This window comes from Gadus macrocephalus, chromosome 17 (assembly GCF_031168955.1).
Source record: "Gadus macrocephalus chromosome 17, ASM3116895v1".
Lineage (NCBI taxonomy): Eukaryota > Metazoa > Chordata > Actinopteri > Gadiformes > Gadidae > Gadus > Gadus macrocephalus.
In genome coordinates this window covers 5,926,859-5,950,546 of record NC_082398.1, presented here as the reverse complement: position 1 = coordinate 5,950,546, position 23,688 = coordinate 5,926,859, and the positions used below count along the sequence as shown (strand labels likewise).

The 23,688-nt window shown below is 50.4% G+C and overlaps 4 protein-coding genes across 10 annotated transcripts in view; 3 read left to right on the top strand and 1 right to left on the bottom strand.

Moving 5' to 3' along the window:
* The window catches only part of rtn3 (reticulon 3), a 21,885-nt gene extending 15,836 nt beyond the window's left edge, over positions 1–6,049 (top strand). For all 3 annotated transcript variants that reach the window (XM_060076934.1, XM_060076933.1, XM_060076932.1), the window contains 3 exons: positions 786–832; positions 2,962–3,020; positions 3,426–6,049. In XM_060076934.1, coding sequence (XP_059932917.1) covers positions 786–832; positions 2,962–3,020; positions 3,426–3,474 — 155 coding nt within the window. In that variant the 3' untranslated portion in view covers positions 3,475–6,049. The remainder of the gene's footprint in view (positions 1–785; positions 833–2,961; positions 3,021–3,425) is intronic.
* zfta (zinc finger translocation associated) lies at positions 4,247–14,980 on the bottom strand. Its single transcript, XM_060035859.1, has 5 exons — positions 13,951–14,980; positions 12,902–13,422; positions 10,505–10,814; positions 9,366–9,866; positions 4,247–8,776 (listed from the first exon to the last, which is right to left on the bottom strand). Exons 1-5 carry the CDS (start codon positions 14,075–14,077, stop codon positions 8,217–8,219), a joined length of 2,019 nt encoding a protein of 672 aa, XP_059891842.1. The 5' UTR covers positions 14,078–14,980; the 3' UTR covers positions 4,247–8,216.
* On the top strand, positions 13,771–21,560 carry LOC132475682 (uncharacterized). 5 transcript variants are annotated; one of them, XM_060076927.1, is made up of 6 exons: positions 15,335–15,441; positions 15,524–15,663; positions 16,371–19,968; positions 20,249–21,073; positions 21,165–21,214; positions 21,319–21,560. In XM_060076927.1, exons 3-6 carry the CDS (start codon positions 16,588–16,590, stop codon positions 21,410–21,412), a joined length of 4,350 nt encoding a protein of 1,449 aa, XP_059932910.1. In that variant the 5' UTR covers positions 15,335–15,441; positions 15,524–15,663; positions 16,371–16,587; the 3' UTR covers positions 21,413–21,560. The 5 variants fall into 5 exon arrangements, with proteins under 5 accessions (XP_059932913.1, XP_059932909.1, XP_059932910.1 ...); XM_060076928.1 differs by having other exon boundaries at positions 15,524–15,735; XM_060076930.1 differs by lacking the exons at positions 15,335–15,441; positions 15,524–15,663 and adding an exon at positions 13,771–13,917.
* On the top strand, positions 21,472–23,688 carry si:dkey-28a3.2 (zinc finger translocation-associated protein). The gene is made up of 3 exons (XM_060035858.1): positions 21,472–21,499; positions 21,597–21,917; positions 22,540–23,688. Exons 1-3 carry the CDS (start codon positions 21,472–21,474, stop codon positions 22,554–22,556), a joined length of 366 nt encoding a protein of 121 aa, XP_059891841.1. The 3' UTR covers positions 22,557–23,688.

The following is a 23,688-nucleotide window of genomic DNA, read 5'->3' as shown; positions in this document are numbered from 1 at the left end:
TTATTGGATGCTAATATCAACCATCTTCACTGATAAGATAAGATGCGGCTTTATTAATGTCAGATTGTAAACTCGGGCGTGACACCGGAAGGTATGCCACAAAATGTGCTCAATGCAAAAATACATGAAGATGGCGGGTATCTGGTTCTCATGATGTCGAATCATTAGGAGTCCATTCAATGCAGTCATTGTTGAAGCAAGTGAGAGAGTGTTTGGTAATGCCAAGTGGATAGTTCGCTTATGTCACTTCATGACCTTAGTGTACAGTCACAAGACCATAAAGCTCCTGTAGGGAGATGTATGGCTGTAAGGAGTGGCTTGAGTCTGCTGCGTACTGGTTTGAGCTGGATCTTCAGACCCCAGTAGAGCTCTGCTCACTGACCGGCTCCCAGGAGAGAAGGAAACGGCGCACTCGCCTAAAGGAAGGAAGCCAGGCTTTGTCCCGATCCATTCCTGGCTCTGGATCAATACTTTTTTTTTTTTTTTACATCCTTTCAAATAGTCATCATATTTAAATCTTGCGTTCTAATTTTAATGGTATGCTGAAATGATGATACGATGTTGATTTGGATTCACGTCGAAAAATATAAAGAAAAATAATAATCGTCACAATATCATATTCTCTGACAACAGTGACTCAGGGAATGGTATCAACATGATGGGAAAACACGTCTGCTAAACTTACGTTTGCTCAATAGTAGATTTCTATGGGGATCTTTAAATAGTCCTTTCGAATATCGATGCACATTTTTGGTAATAACCCCTCTTCACCTTCTTCCACACAGCTGACATCCTCCTCTTCGCTGTCCCTCCCGTCTACGAGAAGAACAAGGTGAGCGATACTGACGGCCAGAAGCCTTCATTAAATACTGCTGAGTCAGACGGACCAATGACCTCACCGCATGACTCCTTCCAGTAGCCTCTTCCCTCTTTTGGGTTGTGCTTTGTCAGCCTCCACTGCCGTCACTTGAGCATCACGATGGCTCTATTTATATGGCACCTTTTTGAATAAGAGTTTACCCAGTGCTTTGACAAACGATAGATACTTTTTGTATATGTAAAACGGACTGATAACTATACAAAATGGGGAATCTATTTTCTACCTTTTTTGGTATGTCCACTTCACCTTACTGAAGTGTTTTTGGTTTTTGAGAGAAAGTGATTGGCTTCGGCTGCATTTGGCTATTTATTTCTGAAGAAATTCTGTCCTAAAAAGACTAACAAGTTCTACAGCCCAAAAATGTGTGTCACAACAAACAAGGCAATGGGTATTCGCTTGTGAAAAGAGACATTCACCTAACATGGATCTGGGATCTCTCATTCCTGTCTAATGGAATTTCAGAGATTTAAACTTAAATACAAATTGGTTCTTGCCCCTCCGAATCAGGCCTTGCTTTTACCCATGCTGTAACCGTGGCAACACGCCTCACAATTCAATCCTTAGTACCTGAGGAACAGACTGTGCTGTTCCCTCTTCACCACCGTCTCTAACCCCGAATTGGTCTCAGAATTGCATTTTAGTTTAATTTTAAACCTCAGTACTTGACTGAGGTTTGAAATTAAACAAAAACGCAATTCTTAGACCAATTCTTACACTTGTGCGTTTTATGGAAAAGTTCAAGATATAACATGTATAGACATGGTGTATATGTATTTAATACAACATCCAACAACAATGATTTGAGGCTTCTCATGGTAACGCTCAAAGTAAATCTACAGGGCCATCACTATAAGGGGATTCTCCTGTAGATGTATCAAACGGTTTGTACAAACCGGAGGACTGAAGGAGTTTTTCCTTGAATGTGCCTGTGTTGCTGTTGTCTCTATTGATCTTGGCGACTTGATGAGCTGGTCTCAAAGTCCAGCCGCTGACCTAATCAGCACAGTGTTTTGCAAGTGGCTCACACGAGCACTCGTGCATTCTGCCACGTTTAGGGAAATGGCTAAGGCAAATGGTGGTGTTTTTTATCACTTCTCAAACCATCCAAAATGGGAAGTTGAACTCGACATGCAGTTTATAGGGGAGTAGCCGTTCACAAGGCTGTCATTTCAGAGTATGTTACATTTAGGGCATTTAGCAGATGCTTTAATCCAAAGTGATTTACAGTAAGTACATTTGTCAGAAGAATGAGATACGACCATATACCGCTGTCTCTAGAGTAAAGGCATTCAAAGAAACGCAATTTTAAGTGCCAAGCACTTAAAACGCTAGGTTAACCCATTCCCCGTGTACAACAAAGATGGCTAGGATAAGACACTACACAATGCTAAGTACTATTTTAAAGTGCCAGGACGTAGTACACAGAATTTGCCTAGCAGCAGAAAACTATACATCTGCCGCCCTGGACGATTTCAATCATATATATATATGTATAAATGTATTGATATACAGTGCTGTTAAAATTGCGCCACACAAGATATTTGTCAGGTTTTCTGTCGAGCCAGGCGGTTTCTTTTATGTACATTTCACAACTGACACCTGATGATAATTAATGCTTACTTTGTCATAATTGAACCAATGGCGTACAAGCAAAACATTGACAAATCGTAATCTTGGCATTGATCCCCTGCACTTTGAATCAGACTGCTTGAAGTACATCAATGAAAGTGCAGCAATGAAAGTACATCTTGACTGAGCAAGATGAGCTCAGACCTGAGCAGACTAATGGTATCAGGTTAAATTGAACAATTTATTGATCTCAAGAGACGCTTATCCAGTGCATAAGCAAAATTGTGTCGTTTTTTATTGTGGGTGTGGGTGTGTGTGAGATAGATCGATTTTTTTATTTATATATATTTTTTAATTATATGACCCGCTATAGTCTCTTTGGATAAAAGCATCTGCTAAATGCCCGGCCTAAATGTTGTGTTCCCATTTCTGATGGCTGGGCGATGTTTCATCCCTCAGTGCTGAGTTAGCCCGAGCCCTGTACACTTCTGCTCTCCATCCCTTCTCTCCAGACCCAGATCGATCAGTACATCGATGTCGTGCGCACTCAAGTCAACTCCACAATGGCCAAGTAAGCACTTTGTAGCTTTGTCCGAAGATTCATTCTCTACTTGTATAGCGTACCGTCTGGTACAAACATTGCCCGTATCTCATTCAGCCGACCCGTTGACCCCCAACGGAAAGTATGTAAATATTACAAATAGCTGGCTGTCTGTGTCAGTCTGGCGATGGTACCCATAAAGGTAGACGAGCCTCAACAACTGCTCGAGCGGTCGATGGCGCTGATCAGGATTATATTGGTGATGTCATGAGATCACGCTGCAATAGAGTGCAGAGTCACGGTCCTCGCTTGACTCCTATTGGATGCAATCAGAGTCAGCCATATCAGATGTATCGGAAATGGCTTCTGTCCGGTATTGATTGAGTGGCCTGTTCTCATTCTAACCGACGTGTCCTTCCCTCTTCTCGCCTTCAGGTTGCAAGAGAAGCTTCCAGGCTCCATGAAGCGCAGCAAAACCGAATAATCGCCCAACACCCCTGCTGCAAAAAGTCCCTTGGCATCATCCCCCATTATCATTTCCCCCCCCCCCCCCCCCCCCCCCCCACCCTCCAAATTCCACTCCCACATCCCCTCCCGTTAATCTCCTCTCCCCCCACCTCCCCATATCCCCCTCCCACCCCAAAAGCAAACCAGCTAGCCCCCCCCCCCCCCCCCCCCATCATCCACCACCCCCCTACAACGCTGATACCGACACCCCCCACACACGCGTGCCGATCAAGCTATAGTAGAAATAAAATCTTAAAACCTCTCCAGCTTTTCGATAGTCAATGTTGAAACTACTGTGCAGCTTCAGATTAACACAGCGTTTAGCGAGCAACATAAAGAGCTACGCTGACGGGACCTGTGTGGTTGCCGTGGTGATTCCGTGTCTCCAGAGTGTCGATGGCAGGGTGAATGAACTAGACTGAATCTATTACCTGGTTTTGTCGTGGGTGGGGGCGGGGGAGGGAGGTATTTCCTTTTAGGTTTGGTGGCCGTTTTGCAAAAGCTAATGTCTGTAACATCCAAACAATGCATTTCGCGCAAAAGGAATAGTACGACCAACACGCTAGAGAAGGTTTAAAAAGAAAAGCTTAACTTAAAAAAAGAAATACACAAATGTTTAATATATTATTTTCCTCGTATGAGGAGGCTGGCTGATGCATTTTTTTTCCTGCTGACCTTCATGGCACTTGTGTTGCTATCTGCGATGCACTGAAAAACGTATTTTTTTCTTCTCTGATTTGTGTTTTAAACGGCACAGGCAGGTTTAAATAGGAAGACTGAGCCAGCTGTGATAATTTGGTCTAGTTCACCCCATCTTATGATTTGATGCAATTTGTATTCTGAACTGTTTTCCGTATGTATATATACACTTTAAGATGGCAATGGTGTCTCTTCTGCTGTAATGGAACATAATGATTTTTGCTTTTGATAGGAAAAAAGGAACATTCCCCACTTTCCTTTTCCTAACACAGTACCCTTTAAGTCGTTAAGTTGTGTATAAGTCTTGCATTCACCTGTTAAACTATAAGAATTATCTTTAGTACCGATAAGATAGCCGCTTTAACTCTTCTAGGCTCATTACAAACTATACATCTTGGAAAAAATGTCATGATATTATTTTAATTGGCTATTTATTGGGGATTTATTTGAAATATCAAGGGAGTAGAAATTCAGGATTGGCAAATATTTTAAAGTATTACAGGGGAAGACTGAATCAGTTTAACAAAATCTTAGGTTATGGGGAGTTTTTTTTATTTGTTGTAAAATGAAATGCAATGAATAGCATGTCGTAGGATAACCGACTAACCACACAGATGGAGGCTGTAACGTATTCTAGATCCCCTCCCCCTCCCCATCTGTTTTCTTTGTTCGTTAAGATGATTATTGTAATTGTTAACGATGGTGTTTCTTAATTAAATGGAGAAAAAAAAAACAGCAAGTCAATATTTTGTAGGAGTGTTGAATCTCTGTTGAATTGCAGAATTGCATTGTTCCTCCCTTCCCCAAACCCTAGTTTGCTCATCACTGGTCATTTGAGTGTAGCCCCTTGACTCCGGGAAGGCCTGCAACTGGATCCCCTCCGGAACCGTTCACCTGCTCCGAAGAAAAAGACTACTACATATCCGCCTGTGCTCATTGTACTTCTATGCGTACACGGGGAACTTGCCCGTCTCACACATGCATATTTGATTGTGTCGTCTCTTTGCATGTTTTCACTGAACCGACTTCCACGTGGAAGTTCAGCTCCCCGACTATATTTCACAGGGCACTGAACAGCGTGGTCGTTCGTTTTGTTTAAATTATTGATTGAGCTGCGGTTTTTAAAGCCAGTCTTTATTCTAGGCTATTGGAACTTGTTTTCGCACTGGAGTTTTGTGTTTTTTGTTTTTGATTTTCACACACTGCCGTCAACGCGCACACATTCTTAAACGCCGAACTCACAATTGGCATAGCTGGACTCCCTGTGTAACATTGTCCAAAAAACCGAATCGCCAAACTCCTGATGATGATGACTCGAGCTTTGTTTGTGTGCGGGGTCTGAAGGCTTGCGTGTGTGCGGTGCATCGCCGATCCAGGGGTTCCTTTAAGTTCAATGAAGGTGTGGAAATGCTACGTGACAGACGGATACTTACAGATGCAGATACTTCATATTTCTTTGCAATAGATGTGAAAATGATTTACAGCAAACGTATTTTTCTCTTCAGGTTCAGCGTCGTACTGCTTCTCGCCTCAGAATGTAATATGACGTATATATGTAATAGGATAACCCATGCAGAGTTTTAACCGTGTTAATTTGAACGCCTGTGTGCAGACCTCACTTTTGTTTTTCCTGATCAGACTTTTTCTTTTCTTTTGGACTGTTCCAACGCGGTATCTTGATGTGCTCACACTAGAACATCATCAGAGCTTTCTTTCTTTGTAAGCTATGTTTTTAGACCATAGTATTCTGGGGGGAAAGATGTTACAGATGGAAAAAAAAAAAAAAATGGAAAGAAAAAATACAACTGTGGTCCCTGTACTGAGTGGAAATTAATAAAAACGTGTTAAAGGACCGTGCTGTGTTGATCATTTTGTTTTACCTAGGGCATAGTATTAACCCAGAAATGATGTCTCATATATGCACCATGGGTCCTGATGAAAGGCACTATAAAATCTAATGTATTATTAAAACCCACAGAAATGTACATGGATATGAATACTCTGTGTTAAACACCCACTAAAGAGCTGCATATAAACTAAGCTTCAGTACTGGTTTAGGGATTGGAACTATAACTCCCATGCTACTACATTGATATATAATGAATACCTGGTCCTAGTGTTAGGTTCAGTATCTATCATACATCAAGGAGGAAGAATGGTTACGGTAGGCTGACGGAATTTGGACGTCAATGGCATTGATCATCTAATGAGAATAACATGAGGACAAAAAGCTGAGGCAGAGTTTGAACAAGACAATTGTTTTTTCCCCCCCAAATGATTTATTGTATGAAATATTCAGAAAGGGAACAAAAAGTAGATGAAGTGGACAGGCAGATAATTAATACGTGAACTGGGGGACATCAAGCCGGTAGGAGGGTAACATTATGAATCAACTTCCAAAAGCTATGGAATATTGGTGTGATTGTTTAGGAACAGAGTGCTTCAATGGGTGTCTTTTTAAGTGCCCCCCCCCACCACACACACACACACACACACACACACACACACACACACACACACACACACACACACACACACACACACACACACACACACACACACACACACACACACCTATATGTCCTATATCTTTTTCCTCTATTGTAAATCATTCATCTAGCTGTAACTTCATTCATTTTATGTAATAACTTAAGTGCCAAGTCAAAAATCAAAAGGCTTCTGTCGCCGTAAAGAACGAGAGGCTGACGTGATCAACGCTAAAATATGACACGATAAGAACTGTAAATGGGGGCGTGTCTTAAACGGGTACACTTACAACTAACGGTTTTGGTTGTCATTGGCCACCCCCAAAAGTTGAGTGAACAATGTTTTTGTCAAAAGCTTGAGGATGAACACATGTCGCCAGTGAGACACTTCTGCAGGTCACAGCTGGCCTGGTGCTCTCTGCGTCTCAAAGGTGATGGACCACAAACTGTAATAGCACAACATAACATCTCATAGCATAGCTGGAACATGGAATATTGAGCATCCCTGAGTTGAGCCTTTTCCCTGGTAGGAAAGTGACATTTGATGACTTTGTTTGTGTACAATATTCTTTGCATATGCTACCGTTTTTTGTAAAACATATGCTTTACAAACGGCGAAGTTGGAACGGAATTCTTACCTCATGCAAAAAAGAAATAAACAACCTTTTAGCACTGGCGTTCAGTTGAGTAGAAAGAGCATATTCAAAAGTTGTTTAGTACAAACCAGGACGCCTAAAAGTGCATGTATAAAAGAAACATAATTAAAACTTTCAACATATTTACAACGTGTGACTTTCTTATTTGTGTGCAGTTCGCAGCAAAGGTGGTTTTACGGGACATGGCTATAGGTATGGACTTGTGTCATAAAGGATGAGCGACGGACATTGGTGTTGATGGTTGACAATCGAGGTACACTCACCTCCCTCCCTATCGACGATGGTGAACAGAAAATAAAAACACATGACTAAGCCAAAAAGTCATATGGCTGCACGGTGGTATTCATTGTCTTAAGCAATCGTATTTTTATATCTTGTAACCCCGGTCTCGCGCTGAATTGGCATTAAGTAAGAAGACCGCCAGGATTAAGGAACATTTTTCAAGGGGGGTGTGGGGGTGGGGGAGGGGGTGACAAAAAAAGTGCTGTGTTGTCTTCAGACACATAACCTTTAAAAATGATAATTTTCTGGCAATCTTTACAAGAAAGAAAAACAAACTGAGTCTGTTCAAGCTTCCTGAGAACGTAAAGACTCAAGAAACAACTGAACAACTGAGCCCTGTGTATTTTCCCCTCCTCCCTCCGCCCCCCCCCCCCCCCCCCCCCCCCCAGCACGGAGCTAGCATAACACGCGGGCGACGGTGTGACCCAGTTAGCGTTAGTCCTTTAAAACCATCTCCGCCCCTCATCGACTGCACCACTTCTACCTACCAGCTGCCTCACAAGTCCCTCCAGAACGCATCCCCGCCTTAAGAACCTTCCGGAGCAGGCGACAAAAACAACTCAACCCCACCCACCCCCAAGCCCGCCCACTGCGCCTCAAGTCCCCGAGAGTCCGGTGGGCGTGGTGGGCGTGGTCCCGGTGCCCCCGTGCCCGTGGTCCTGCCGGGCGAAGCAGTCGTCGGCGTGGACGAAGCGCTCGGCCGCGCGGCCGTAGCAGAGCAGCGCGTGCTGCCGCTCGCCCGCGTCGTAGGCCAGCGACTGCGGGTGCACCTGCTGGATGTGCCGCTTGATGGTGCTCACCTTGAGCGTGGCCAGCGTGGAGCCGCACACCATGCAGATGAGGCCGTGGCGCCGGCAGTCGTAGTCCATCAGGAAGTCCTGGCGCCAGCGCACCTGGTAGTTGCGCCGCTGGTCCTTGCCCGGGTAGTGGGTGTGGCGCGAGGAGGCGGAGGCGGCGGCGCAGGAGCCGGGCGCCGCCGCCCCCCCCTGCTCCCCCTCCTCCCCGGGACCTCCCGGGGGCTCCTTCTTGATCGCCCGCCGCCGCCGCCGCCGAAGGCCGCCGCCGGCGAGGGGGGAGGGCCAGTCGCTCCCCGCCGCCGCCGCCGCCGCGCCGCCGTCGGTCGCCGTGGCAGCCACGAGCTCGCTGGGGTGGAGCTCTGCGGGGTAAGGGGGCGGGGCATAGCGGGTCAGAGGTGCTAACGGTCCTCATGGCAAACCGGGGGAATATGTGAATGAATGGTTTGTTTTGGAGTTGGTTTAGAGGTGACATGCTATACCGCCAGGTGTGAGTGGGATCAGCCGTCACAAGCCGTTTGGAAAACCGGCCTCTTCTGACGTCACTAGTGGGCGTGTCCACCTAGATGTGTGCTGGACAGATCAGTCTACCAGCCTACCCAGCGGACCGTAGCAAACGTTGATCCTCTATCCGTCACACATCTGGGTGGACACGCCCACCTGTGATGTCAGAAGAGGCAGGTTTCCAAAACCCCTTGTGAAGCGAATCACACTCACACCTGGCGGCATAACATGTCCCCTTTAAGTGAAACGCCTGCACAATGTGGTGATTCAAATGTTAAATGCGCACTACCGTGAGTGCTGCCAATGCTTCCAAGTAATCCTAAGTAATAATGGCGGCGCCTAAAACGTCGAAAATATATAGCGTTGGTATTTCATCATTTAACAGTGCTAATAAACAACAACAAGTCACTTCTGGAGCGCTGTGCGCGCGGCGGCGGCATCGCCTACCTTCTTTGACGTGGTCGCCGTGGTAATCTTTGGTCCACGCCGCCGCCATGGCCTCCCGCTCCTTGCGGCCCAGGCCGCCCGTCTCCGGGTGGCTCTCCTGGATGTGCCGGCGGAAGCCGCTGACCTTGGTCTCGGCGAGGGCCTGGGAGCACACCATGCAGTAGGTCCCCCGGCCCTGGGGCCCGTAGGCCACCAGGTAGTCCAGCCGCAGCCGCCACGGCTCCCCCCCGCGGAGCCGCCTCCTCCTGGGGGCCCCCCGGCCCCGCGGCCCCCGGTGGTCGGGGGTCCCGGCCACGGCCCCGCCGAAGCCGCCGATGCCGTCCTCGCCGATGAGACCTCCGCCGCCGCCGCCGCCAACGCCGCCGGGGTCCAGAGTGAGGGGGGCGTGGCCCGGCGGGAGCGCGTAGCCCCCCTGGAGGTACCCCGCGTCCTGAGGGGAGAGCCCGGCCTCGGGGTCTTTGGCGTCGCGCTCCGACTTGATGAACGGCCCCGCCTCCTCTTCTGAGAACAGACAGTCACCGTGGTTCAGACTCGGGTTAGCAATGGGGCTTGGGTCCGCTACTCTCCTCGGGGGGCAAACTGACATGCGAATAAAGGTGAGGAAGAAGCCGTTTCTCCGGCATTGATTATATTCAGATTGATTTGGAGTGATTTGATTTGTTTCACCTCAGTTATACAATACGTTAACATGATGCATAACAAATGCATAAACCCTGGTCTTTGTGTCTCCTGTTTTATCTGGGACTGTCATCTCGGGCCATGGCCTAGCAATTGTCAGTTATACAATTCAACTTCAGGAATTAAAGATGAAACTGGTCTCCTCTTCCTCCTCTCCCTTCTCCTCCACCCCCCTCCTCCTCGTCATGTCCCATCCACCTCAACCTCCTCCTCCTCCTCCCTCTCCTCCTTCTCTTCAACCTTCTCCTCCCTCTCTCTCTCTCTCTCTCTCCTCTTCCTCCTCAACCTTTCCCCATGTTCTCCTCCACCTCTACGACCCCCCATGCCCCCCCCCCTCTCACCGGGGTGGGCGTGGGCCCAGGCCTGCAGCACGCGGTGCTTCTCCCCCCCCCCCCCCTCTCACCGGGGTGGGCGTGGGCCCAGGCCTGCAGCACGCGGTGCTTCCCCCCCCCCCCTCTCACCGGGGTGGGCGTGGGCCCAGGCCTGCAGCACGCGGTGCTTCTCCTCGGCGCTGTACACCAGCGAGTCGGGGTGGCGCTCCAGCACGTGGCCCTTGATGTGGTCCAGGTGCAGCGAGTGCGGCTGGCCCCCGCACACCATGCACAGCAGGCGGCTCACGCCCGCGCCGGCCGCCGGCGCCTCGTACTCCATGAGGAACTCCTGGCGGAACCAGGCGTGCAGCGAGTCGTTGAGGTAGCGCTCCAGCGTGCGCGCCGACGGCTCCTCCACGCCCGTCCCCGCCGCCGTCGTCATCGTCTCCACTTTCATCGGCTCCTCCCGCCGCCGCCGCACCTCCTCCGCCTCCGCCTCCTCCTCCTCCTCGCTGGAGGCTTGGGGGGGTCCCCTCAGCCCCGTGTAGGGGGTTGGACCCAGTGGTTGTTGGGGGGGTGGGTGGTGCAGGGGCGGGGGGGTGGGGTCGATGTATCCTGTGAAGGTGGAAGGCAACGATGGGTGAAGGCGGCGTAAGGCTGGCGTCGTGACGGGTGGAGAGACGGCTCCCTGACAACTAAAAAGGCACCGAGTTGGAAGTATCTTCTCAACTACGCTTTTCTGAACTCACTGTAAGGTTGGTTGGTGGTGATATCGCTGAGTGACTCAATAGCAGTTAATGTCAATGTGTTTAAACGTGAACTGGCACTCTGAAGCCCGTTTATGAACGACCGGTAATCTTTGAAAAAAAGGAAGGAAATAGAACTGACCTCGTGTATTTGCATAAAACATTTGCAAAACCGAGGAAACATTCAAACTCGCGTCTGAATGTCATCCAGTCACCAGAACAGTACGAGCCTTGTTGCATTAGAATGGTTGCGTAAACCATGATATGTGAGTCAAGGGTTAAGGGTACAAAATGTAACAAATGTACTCTGCCAAATCATAAAATACCAATGATATCAGTCATCAGAGATTGAGGAAACAGTTGATGCTCAGTTGAAATACTGGTTTGACTGACAATGCAACAGCCAGTATAATAAAGTTTAATATGCCCGTTTTGCGGTCAGAATGTTATGTTTTGGCCTGTTTGTTATGATTCCCTGTTGGCTGTTACACTGTGTTGCCAGATATTAAACAAATTGGCACACTTACACAGCGTGCTGCAGCCATGTAAGCATGCAAAATTACTGGATCAACTGAGGCGGTTCTAAATTCTAGTAGACCTTCAAGGCCTCATCCTCCAAGAAGCTCAATGGCCAGAGCCATGCTGAAACGCTGGTCAATCTCTGAGTTGCATTTCAACAATGGAGACCGCTCAGAGCCCAGAAGGATTTCAAAACTAATGTCCCACGAGCTGGTTTCTAATAAGCAAACAATAAATGTTTGCTGGTAAATGTAACATCAGATGATCTTACAGTGTAAGGCTCATCGTTGCTTGCCAATATTAGGAATTTGGAATGCAGTACCCATTTCAAAAACTATCTTTTTTTCTGTTGTTACATGATATCCCTTGTAACTGAGATTCCGTAATGCTGATGTTACTGTATGATGTGTCCAATGGAGGGTATGAGACATAACAAAATGGTTGACAATTGCCGTAATCTGGTTGCCTGGGGCAACGACGCAACTGATGAAGAGTGATAAATCCCGAGCCAATCCCATGCAGACCCCTTGAGATCCTATTGGCCAGACCATAAGAGTAACCTTTTTATCATTTCTACAATTTCTCGGTCCTTTCCATCGACACACTAAAAACACACTTAAACACTACGCAACCCTTCATAGCAGCTTGCAAAACGTGGGGCCAGAATTCAAAGCAAAGAACATCACATTGAACTCACCACAGGCCAACTGAAACGGGCTATTTCATGACTCTCTTAACGTAGGGCAGGGCCAGCACACTTTCCTCTACGCTTTTGTGTGTGACTGATTGCCTCACATCAACCTGCACCCTGTCGCTATAGTAACTGCTTTCTCCTGGCCCCGCGGGGCACGATAACACGAAGAAAAACATCGCCGACCAATCAAACCACCCCGTTGACCTGTGCCTTCTCCCATGGGTGAACGTCTCTCAGCCACACAGCGGCAACATTACATCACCCTCCCCTCTGTGCACCGTGCCGCGCTCTCCCTGCTCCCGGAGTCGGAGGCGAGCCCACACTGCCACCAAGTGTGAGATCGGGAGAACATCCCCCCCCGGCCTCCAGACCCACACCGGTGCACCAGGGTTTCCGGTCGGGTTTACTCAACCCACCCGTGTCAGCAGCCGTCGCAGGGGCTTCTGCTGCAGGGGGAGGATCCTGCGCAAACAGCTCCTCCAGACCCGGGTCCAGGGGTACCAGGGCTCCCAGCGCTCCCAGGGGTCCGACGGGGTCCGGCGGCCGCGCACCAACGCCCACTCCCTCTCCTCCTCCTCCTCCCTCTCCTCCTCCTCCTCCTCCTCCTCCTCCTTCCTCCTCCGGGGGGAAGAAGGGTTTGTGGGCGCCCCCCAGGCCCAGGTGGCTCTCCCAGCCCGAGCGGATCACCTCCTTGTCGGCGGGGCTCCACAGCAGGGAGTCGGGGTGCTTCTGGCGGATGTGGCGCTTGATGGTGCTGAGCTTGAGCGTGGCCAGCGAGCTGCCGCACACCATGCAGATCATGCCCTGCCGCAGCCGGTCAAAGTCCATCAGGTACTCGCTGCGCCAATACTCGTGGTAGTACCGCCGGTGGTCCCGGCCCGGGATGCGGCTGAGGCCCTGGCGGGAGGCCCTCGGGACCCTTGGGGCCTTGCCGCCGCCGCCGGAGGGGCCCGGGGCAGGGGACAGCAGAAGGGGCTGGTCCGGACCCTCGGTGACGCTCCAGTAGCTGGTGTGGGGGGAGCTGGCGGGCGTGGCCATGCTGCTCTGGGATTCGTCCTCATCGTGGCCGTTGGCTAGGCCGCCGTCTTCGTCGTCCTCGTCGTCCTCGTCTGGGGGGGGGGGGAGAAACAGACCATTTCAGAAGAGCCGTTTGCACTGAGTTGCACTGGTCCTTTTTTTTAAGGGTTGACATTTTACAACACAGATCATGATGTCAAGGATTAGTGTGTTTGCAATAAAAAAAAAAACGGTGGATGAATGGTCACGTTACAGACACATGAAATACATACATTTTGTTTCATTATCCGATATGTGTGCTACACCTAAGAGAAGAGAATCAAGCGTTTCCGCATTGCCTCTACGGGCATCATATGAGGGGCGGCGACTCCCACCGCTAGCTTCCGCTGGGTGGCGACTGTGCATCACAGCAAGTCTTCCCAGCACGGTATTTAGCCTTTGTTTATAGGAGCCACTGAGACAAGGGGCCATGCTGCTACATGGCATTGTCCATGACACGGATTAACTCTGGCTGACAATGGCCGGCAGGAAGAACGTGGATTTGACACACGGGCTTGTGGAGTGTGGACAGTAAACATAAACAATATGTAATTTTTTTAGTTTACCTCCTAGTAGTGAACCGTTTCCCAGGTCACTCTCCTCTTGCGTCGCTTCCTCCTCTCCGCTTATTATTAATGAGACGAGATCTGTCTGCTCAGCACACTGGAGGTCCACAGGATCGCTCTCCCCCGTATCTTTCTCTTCCATTACTGGCTGATTTTTTGGAATATGATTGTGGCTCCCCAATCGCCTTCACACAGCAGTGTTACATAGCATGTTATATTCGGCACCCGTTTTTCGCGAGCAGCCGAGGACGGACCCAACGCTTTTGGGTGCCTGTGCCGTATTTATAAATGAACCCCTCGTCCCCCCACATGCGCTCCGCTCGGGGAGCCAAGTTAACTTTTTATGTATCGCCACCGTATTTTTACCGGTTCTCTGTCCGTCTTCGGCTCCGCGAGTGTGTGTTGTTCTTGTTTGTAAAGCGCTTTAGCGGGCCTCCAGTATGTATTTTAAGGTTCTGCTTGTCTTCAGGGTGGGGAGCCGTACTAGGGGCCCCTGGGGCTCCTTAAGGGGCTCCTGGGTAAATTTAAAGAGACAGTAGCGGCTTTCACGCATTGACACGCGCACCCGGGGGCCAGATGGAGTAGGACTAATACTTTATATATCCCCGCAATCAGGTCAAACCACGTATAACACAGGGATGGACGTGTAATAAAATAAAAAAGAGACACAACACATAGCATGTTAGAAACTGTAATACTGTAGTACATATATTAAGAAAAACAAAACAATAGCCTACATTACATAATGCTTGTAGTCTACTAGCGGTCATTTGAATGTAATACGTTAAATAAATATGGACTGTAGTCAACTCAATATAAGCCTACAAATTAGGGAACCTTTGTCCAACTGCAAGTTGCAATGACGTGGTTTGGCCACGACCCCATAAAAATGCAATAATTTATAAAGCAGCCATTGTTATTATTGTTGTTGACGTGGTTGATATTAATATTATTCATAATTGGTGCATCTACCAAACGCTTTGTGTCGCGTAGTGTCAGTCTAAAAATATTTTAGCTCATTCAATCCTTCAGCGCACCGTATTAGTGAAATTAAACGGAGTCTATTAACGTCAGCGTGCTTACCATAGTAGGCCTACTCTATTTTTTTTGATCATTTGTCACGGATGGATAAAATGAGGTCCCTTGATGATAAGCGAGGGCTCTCAAAAAAAGATGAGGGTTTAAGCCTACATGTCCACGCGATGCACTACACACACACACACGCACACACACACACACACACACACACGCACACACACACACACACACACACACACACACACACACACACACACACACACACACACACACACACACACACGCACACACACACACGCACACACACACACGCACACATCAAGGTCCCACATCCTGGTACTTTCTATCGTTGTCAAGGCAGCTACAGAGAGAAAGGCAGGCTCGCGGAAAGTAGCTACTGCAGTGTCCTGGCAGAATATCTGTCCAAACGTTCACAAACTGTCCCGGAAAGTTAAGTGTAACTAAAAGGTAAACGCATATGCATGTTTTTCCACGTCTTTTCAGTCCTCGTGTGCGGTTAGCGGCTTGTCTTACAGCGTGGCTTGTTCAGCTCGTTTTCTAGAGACGGGGAGCGGACACAGACAGGCGCCAGTCTGTGTGGACAGAGGAGGACGATCTTGTCCATTGTGCCCGCTGCAAGAGACACACAGCCATAGCACACAGATCACGCATGAATTTATCGAGGGTCCTGTACGTATCGGCATTTTTTTATGCGTTCGTGTTGGTTTTCACTATATCGCTTTGTGGATTCAAGGGAAAGAGGTATAAAGAATGAAATGGCTAGCGACAAATGGAATAGGCGATAGAAAAGGACAGGTTTAAAGGGACAGTGCTGCTCTGCTTCCTTCCTGGTTCCTGTTCGCTATCACAAACAAATGTGAGGAACCCCTCGTATTCTACAGAATCCTGGATATTTGGAATTTGAAATGGCATGTTTGAAATAGCATACAATTTAATCACATGTTAAAATCTCACACTTAAAGGTCCTCGGATACAAATCCTCTGTCACAATGATTAACGGTTACGGCATAGATGTAGCGTTGATAGCCTATTTATTCCGGTCTGCAACGTTATTACGAATAATACGCATAGATTGCTGATTCAACATCACTCATCACGTGTGTGTGTGTGTGTGTGTGTGTGTGTGTGTGTGTGTGTGTGTGTGTGCGTGTGCGCGCGCGCGTGTGTTTTTATTTATTAACCATAATAGGCGGTGGTATATAATTAAAATATTGTAATGATATTCAAACAACACATTTCACTAACTATATCACAGTTAATTGGATGAAACAAATAATCCATCACCTATATCTAGTCTCCAAGTGTGTAAACGGCGTAACGGTGGGACTGCATACATGCTATACCAACAAAAAAAACCTTTCCTCTCTACCCCCCAGGACCCATGTGGATGATGAGAGTGATGTCAGCTGCAGAAACATCACAGAGACGGCCAGCATTCGCTTGTGATGTGTAGCTCGGACGCACTCGTCGTAGGAGGGATGATTTTCGAACTGACCAAAAGCAGAATAATGAACTGAATTACAAAGGGACGCCCTGGTCGGCAGAAGTTGGAACGGAAACCACGTTGGAGGTCTGGTGTCCAGCGAGCCAGCAATGCAGCAGCAGGGCACCGATGTCTGCCCATCACAGGCGTCTGGCTGCGAGTCCGCCCCCGGCTCCCCAGTGCAAAGGAAGCAGAATTCAGGCAACGTGGTCAATGTTTCTCAGGCCTCGCTGAGGGAGAAAACACCAGTTCAGGATGCAGGGGACACGAGTCCAAGCCAAAAAGAGAGATGGTTTCAAACGATGAAACTCAACCAAGTTTTGCCACAGTTTACCGCGTCAGGTCACATTGCAGATGGAACCAGTGCATTTGATAATGATTCAGTGAAATGCCAATCATCAGGAGGCCCTCTAGGTGGCTCTATTACCTCACCTCAATCCAGATCCAGTGAAACTACCTTGGACATCAGTGCCCCCTCAGTGCCTCCAAATAGAGTAACATTGCACCCATCAGGGACAACGGAAGCGTGCCAGCTACAATCCAAAATGTCCACAAAAGGCAGCTCCTCCACAGCTACGCCCCATCCGGGTGTTCCCAGGCCGGCCGTACCGTCACCTAAAGCACAACAAAAGCCACAAGTAGGATGCAATCAGCCGAAACCTTTAAACGTTGAGGTCACCGCAGGCCTCAAAACCGCGTCGTCCACCCACCTCGCTTCCCTCAAGGCTGGGAGGAGTGGAGCGGCGAACGCAGCGAGTCAGGTCGGACTCAAAACGAGTGCCTTGGTAACCGGCGGGAGCGACGATAGTGTTGATAAGACACGAGTGACCCCAGTGTCGGAGGAGGAAAGAGTAGCCAAGCGTAGGGAGCAGTGGCGGATAAAAAAGAGGGAACAGAGAGCGAAGCTGGCAGCTAGGTCGACGAAAAGCAGAGAGCGGACACAATTCACAGGAACAACGCTCCCGAGGCCGGTAACGCAGAAGGCAGGGGTATCGCACGGTGGAGGTCTCAAACATCCCCCTCCCCTATCTTCTGTACAAAGCATGTGCCCAAAACAAAGCGTTGGTAGCCCCAGGCCTCGAGAGGCACCTGCCAATCGCTTACTGCAGAACGCTCGAGTGACGCTTGATTCATCTTCTGTGCCTCGACTTGTCAAGAAAGAGGAGAGAACGAACGAGGAGTCGGGGCCAGCCAGGTTGAACCCAGTTGGACCTAGTCCGAATCAGAACACGTTATTAATCAAAGTAGAAAACCCGCAGGTCTCTAGGAAAACACAGCCCGCTTTCACGCCTAACGTCAAGGTTGAACGACGGATAGATTACCCCAGGAAGTTTTCGAACCACGCGTATTTTTCCAACGTCAACCGGGCGATCGCCAGATGCCGAACGCCACGGCAGAGACTCGTCGAAACGCAGAAGTGTTTCTCCAATCAACGGAACATAAGAGTCAAGTTCCCGTCCCTCGCCGCCATCTACAATTCGCGGAACGTCCCCAAAGTCCTCCCCAACGAGTCTCCTGAGCAGACGGCGTCCAGACGGAGGGAGTACTGGCGCATCAAGAAGCGGGAGCAGCGTGCCAAGCAGTCCCTGGAGGTGAAGGCCCAGCTGAAGGAGAAGGACTCCCTGATGAGGAGAGTCAAACGTTATCAGAAGATCCTGGAGGAGATGAGGAGGGCCCGAGCGCAGGCCGTCGCCCTGGGGGGCCGGTCGACGGGCGGGATGCTCACCCACGCCTCGGAGACCATCGGCGGGTTCATCAAAGAGGACGGGACGGTGACCGTCAGCCTTGCCCCGGTGCCGACGGACACGGCGGCGGCGGCGGCGGGGGCGGGGCACGAGGCGGAACAGACCTCTTGTCTGCTCTCCGACGACGGCGTCGTCGCGCACTCGCCGCATCCGTCTCACGCCGGGCCTCTGGGTCACGGCAGGGACGCCGCGCTCGGGTACTCGGGACGGCTCGGCCACCGCCCGCCCCCGCCGCTGCGTCCGGCTCAGGTCCGAGTCACGCTGCCGAGGGACGGTCCGTCCGCCAACAAGCCTCCGCGCCTGCTGTCCGTCAGGCCCAGGGCGCACTTTCAGAGATCGGCCGTGGCGCACTCCAACCGCTCGGCGGGGCCCAACGCCGCTCAGATCACTCTCACGCACCCTCCGTTTCCCCGGGCCGCCGGGTCCGAGGTGTCAGCGACGGGGGTCGGCGGCGGCGGCTGCGTCATGAAGATGGCGGTCTCTTCGCTGTTGGCGCCGCCGTGTGAGGACGCGGGGCTGACCGAGGAGCAACGCATGGCCAAGAAGAGAGAGTACTGGAGGGTGAAGAAGAGGGAGCAGAGGGCGGCCCGGGCCACTAAGCTGAAGCACGGCTTATTGCCGGCGTGGGACGCAGCCATGCAAAGGAGGAAGACCCACAAGCAGACGCCCCTTCAGCGGTCGGCCATGACGGCCAATACCGCTACGCAAATCAGGAATTCTGCCAAACTGAAAATGAACGTCCTCCCCTCCTGTAATGTTAATGTGCCTAATCCTCAGCAGGCGAAGCAGATCAAAGTGGAGAGAGAACCCGTACCGGCCGCTGACCTAAATATTCCACCTGATGAACGAGCCATCTGTCCAATCAAACTGGCCCCCTCGCCGTCGCCTCCGCTGGCCTCGCCTCAGCCAGAGCCGGATCCAACCCTTAGTGCCGAAACCCAGGCGACCACTCTTCTCGCCGTGGCCTCCATGAAAAAGCTGCTGGAAGAATCCCTCAGCACCGTGACTGAATGTCAGCCCGCCGCTATAAAAACAGAGCCGCCGCCTCCGTGTAAAGCCGAGAGAGAGGAGGACGTCTCAGACGAGCACTCGGTGCAGGAGATGAAATCGGAGATCCCGGAGGCCTCCCTAGGAGGAGAAGAAGACGACGACAAGCTGCCGTTGGCTGCCAACCTTACGCTGCAGATCAAAAGCTGGCAGGCGGACCCTGATGACTTGGGGCACGCCTGTCCGCGAGACCCTTACCCTTATGCCTCAACCCAGACCGGCGAATCCTCCCCACCGCTGTCCTCCACAACCCCGGACCCCCAGTGCCCCACTGCCTTAGGCGAGGGGGGTCCGACGCAGACGTTGTCTCCCCTACGTCGGGCCAAAAGGCTGTGCACCAAAAAGTCGGGCAATCACCTTCAGCATTGTTGTTCCTCCGAGCCGCCGAGGCTGCACCCCTCACCCGCCACACAGCCGCCGCAGCCACAAAGGGTGCAACCGGCGGCGGCGGCGGCGGCGGCGCCTTCACGATGCCTACCGCAGCCTCGGCCGTCCGCCCCACAGCAACCGCTCAGGAGACCGTTGTTCGTGGAGCCTGTGGGGGTGGAGGGCGGTATGAGCTGTGGCAGCAGCCTGCAGGAGAAGAGGGAGTACTGGAAGCTGAAGAAGAGGCAGCAGAGGGCCCGCTCCAAAGCCAGGCAGAAGGGGGGGCTGGGTCACAGACAGAACAGCAGGCTCTCGTCCCAAAACAACGTACAGGTATGTTGAGTGTCCAGACCCATGCATTCATGATGATGATATTTTCCAAATACAGTTTTCACAATACGGATGTAGACCTGCTTACATTCACAATTGCATCTTAATGAATTGAGGTTATATGCTTTTTAATGGAAGGTATGAATACGAAGGCGTGAGAGCACATTGGACTTAATCGAGGAGTAGTAACATATTCTCATGTTCTGAATGCACCGATCATTGAACTGTTAACAATCACCAAGATTAAGCTTGAAAAACTGTTTTTTCTTGTTTGGTATCTCAGTCTCTGAATCCCCTCTCGGTCAACAACGCCCCGTCGGGGAAGAGCCCGATGAGTCCGCCGGCCAAACGCTGCCTGCAGCCCAAGGCCCCCACCGCCACCCTCACCGCGGTGCACAGCATCCCCACGCTGCTGGTGGTCAGTCCCACCGCGTCCAACGACGGGCGCTGCCCCGACCTGCTCCAGGTGAAACCGCCGGTCTGCAGCTCCGCCTCCTCGCCCGGCAGGGGCCGGCGCGAGGTCAACGCCGGGCCGCCCTCCGGCGCGTCCTGTGACCCCGACGCGTCGGAGTGCCACAAGGGCGCGACGGCGGGCGGCAACGTCGACGCCCCCTCGTCCGACGGGGCGTCGGGCGCCGAGCTGCGTCTGGCGGGGAAGCCGACGCCCGAGTCCAGGGTGAGGAGGTGGGCCGTGCACGAGAATAGCAACGCGGCGCCGGCTCTCGCTACTCTCACCCCCCCAGACAATCCGCTGTCCAGCATCAACCTCTTCCCCATCGAGCCCCTCGTTCCGACCTCGGGTTGCAACGCCTCTTACGGCAGCCCCGTGAGGCCCGCCCACGCTCGGCCCCCCAAGCCCAAACCCGCGCAGGCCTCCCCGACGAAACTGGTGCCCTTAAGCACCCTGGCCCCCCCGAAACCCATCCCGGGGGAGTCCCAGGACGAGTTCCTGAGGCGGAAGAGGGAGTACTGGAGGGTCAAGAAGAAGGAGCAGAGAGCGAGGAAGGCCATCCGGGACCGGGAGCTGTCCCAAAGGAGAGCGCCTGGCAACTGGAAGCCCATCAGGCCCGCCAAGGACCAAGAGCAGCCCCATTACACCGAGAACCAGGTAGGGGCTCCGAGTTGATCCCCCGTCTCAAGTCGTCGTCCGTCACGGTAAACCCCCCCGGCTCACCTTGTTCTCCGTGTGTTTCTTATAGGACCCGGGAGATTGTGACCCTGCCTACGAGGACTCGGAACATCTTATGAGGCAAGCGGCACCGGACGTTACGGATAAACCTCCCAACGTCTGTAGAAGGGCAACCCTAAAAATGAGATTTACATCGTTTTTTTCCCCTTTCTTTTCCTCCGCAGCTCGACCTCAGACGCTGAGATGGGCTATTATTCGTACTCGAGCGACACCGTCCCGCTAGAAGGTGAATTGATGCTTGCATTAGCTATCTGCTAAATCTGAACTACATTGCCTCTTCATTTCCTTTACTTATCTATTTTATTTTATTTTATTTTATGACAAAGTACTTTGATTCTGCCTCGTGTAGGAAAAGTGCTACGTAAATAAAGTTGCCTTGCCTTGAACGTAACCCCTTCACATTGAGCTTTACACCCGTGTGTCCTCGTCCTCGTCCCCCCAGACGGTGACGCCGACCACGGCTGCGGCGGCGGCGGCGGCGGCGGCGAGGACCTGGGCTCCCTCTCGGACGGCGCGTGGCGGAGCCGCTACCTCATGGACCACGACCCGCTGAACCAGCTGCTGGTGTGCATGGTGTGCGGCGACCTGCTCTACTCCCACAGCCTGGAGGGCGTCCGGGCCCACATCGAGGAGGCCCACCCGGACACCCTGGACCTGGAGCCGCCCGAGTGCCGCCGGATCCTGGACGCCTGGGACGAGCAGGTGTCCCAGCGGGAGCGCTTCTTCACCAGCCAGCTGCAGCGGCACGGCGCCACTCTGGCAGGTAAAAGGACGAGGGGTTTAACAGGGTGACCCCCCCCCCCCCCCCCCCCCCATCCCCATCACTGAGGAAAGGTCTCGGTGTGTAGGGGGCGGTTAAGAAGGGGAGACCGGTGTGTGTGTGTGTGTGTGTGTGTGTGTGTGTGTGTGTGTGTGTGTGTGTGTGTGTGTGTGTGTGTGTGTGTGTGTGTGTGTGTGTGTGTGTGTGTGTGTGTGTGTGTGTGTGTGTGTGTGTGTGTGTGTGTGTGTGTGTGTGTGTGTGTGTGTTTTTAAAATGGAGAGAAAACGACCAGCTTTTACAGTTGTGCTTTTAGATCCCATTTCTGTGTTTTCATTCTGTTTGGGTGTGTTCAATAAATTAGGATTAGTGTGAAGGAAAGCTTATTTGAGTATGTCTCAGGCTGAATATTAACTGATGTTGTGGACGCGGGGATGCAAAGACTGGGAACAGGAGAATAGGAGATCAAATTCATAATTGATCAAAATATTTTGACTTCGGTGTGACTGAAAGAGATTTTGAGACATCTTACCTCTTCAACGATATATATCATTGCATGTGTCGGGAACTGCACGTTGTATTTCCTCTGCAATCTACAAACCTAGTTCACCGCATATTTCTTTTCCAGAAGCGAACGGGAGCTAAATTGGAAAAACCTCAAAAGGGACAAGAAACAAAAGATTACACACCAGAGATGACCATCATGTTCCCTGTCATCTACCGTTCTTCTTTTCTGTGATTGCGATGGCTTTTTGTTGATCACTCATCTCAGTCATCTTCAACCGGCCAATCTCCCAATCCATCGTCCCCTCACTCACAAACAAGACCCAGAGATACTTGAACTCCTTCACTTGGGGTAAGGACTCATTCCCCCCCCCCCCCCTTTGTTCATGGGCTACTTTTAATTGAATGCTGTACAGGGAACACGCCTACAAGTTTGTTTATATTTTACCTAATTTCTAACGGAAACACAGAGCACAAGTCTTAACAAGGTTTTTTGTAATATTGTAATTATTTGGAAAGAGTTGACAAATTGCAGACTGTTTACTATGTTATTACTGCACAAATAAACGGTTTGCATTCACACTTGATACAGTATGTATACTCTTAACTAAATTATGCATGTCATTTTCTAGCTGCTTAATGCATTAGTGACCTTACACCACTGATTGCCAGCTTTTTTTAAATTTGTACCCAACCTTCTTAGACAGGTGTAGATCTAGTTAGAACATCAACTCCACTTCACCATGCGAAAAAAACATGTCGACTGTAAACATGAAACAAGACTTTTTTTTTTGTTACAATCAAGTTATATGTAAGTAATATGCCAAATCGTTTACTTGTACAAATTGGGTTTCTTACAATCCACCTTTCAATGGAAATGTAACCTTGTTTATTTATTGCAAGCTTCGTCATACAGCTTGTTTAGTTATTATTGGTATGCCTAGCTAGTTTTGTGTTGATTCTCATCTGTGGATACTCCACTTTTTCTTGCATGTGCTGTAAGTGGATGCACAGCGGGTTCAAAATGGGCGCGATGCGTTTACATGTTGACCAACTCATTGGCTCTCTAATGTTGTATGTTCCATTGAGCACATAGTCTTTAACTCGTCATTTTATATTTGAATAAAACCAGAGGAAAAAAAAACCTGCACGACAAGTTTGGTATCGGTAACAAATCAAGCCATTTGAGAATGTAATTTTGAAGCTAACTCGTATGTTGTTTAAAAAAAGGAATGCTTTTTTTTTTCTGAACAAATAAATATTTTATACCTTT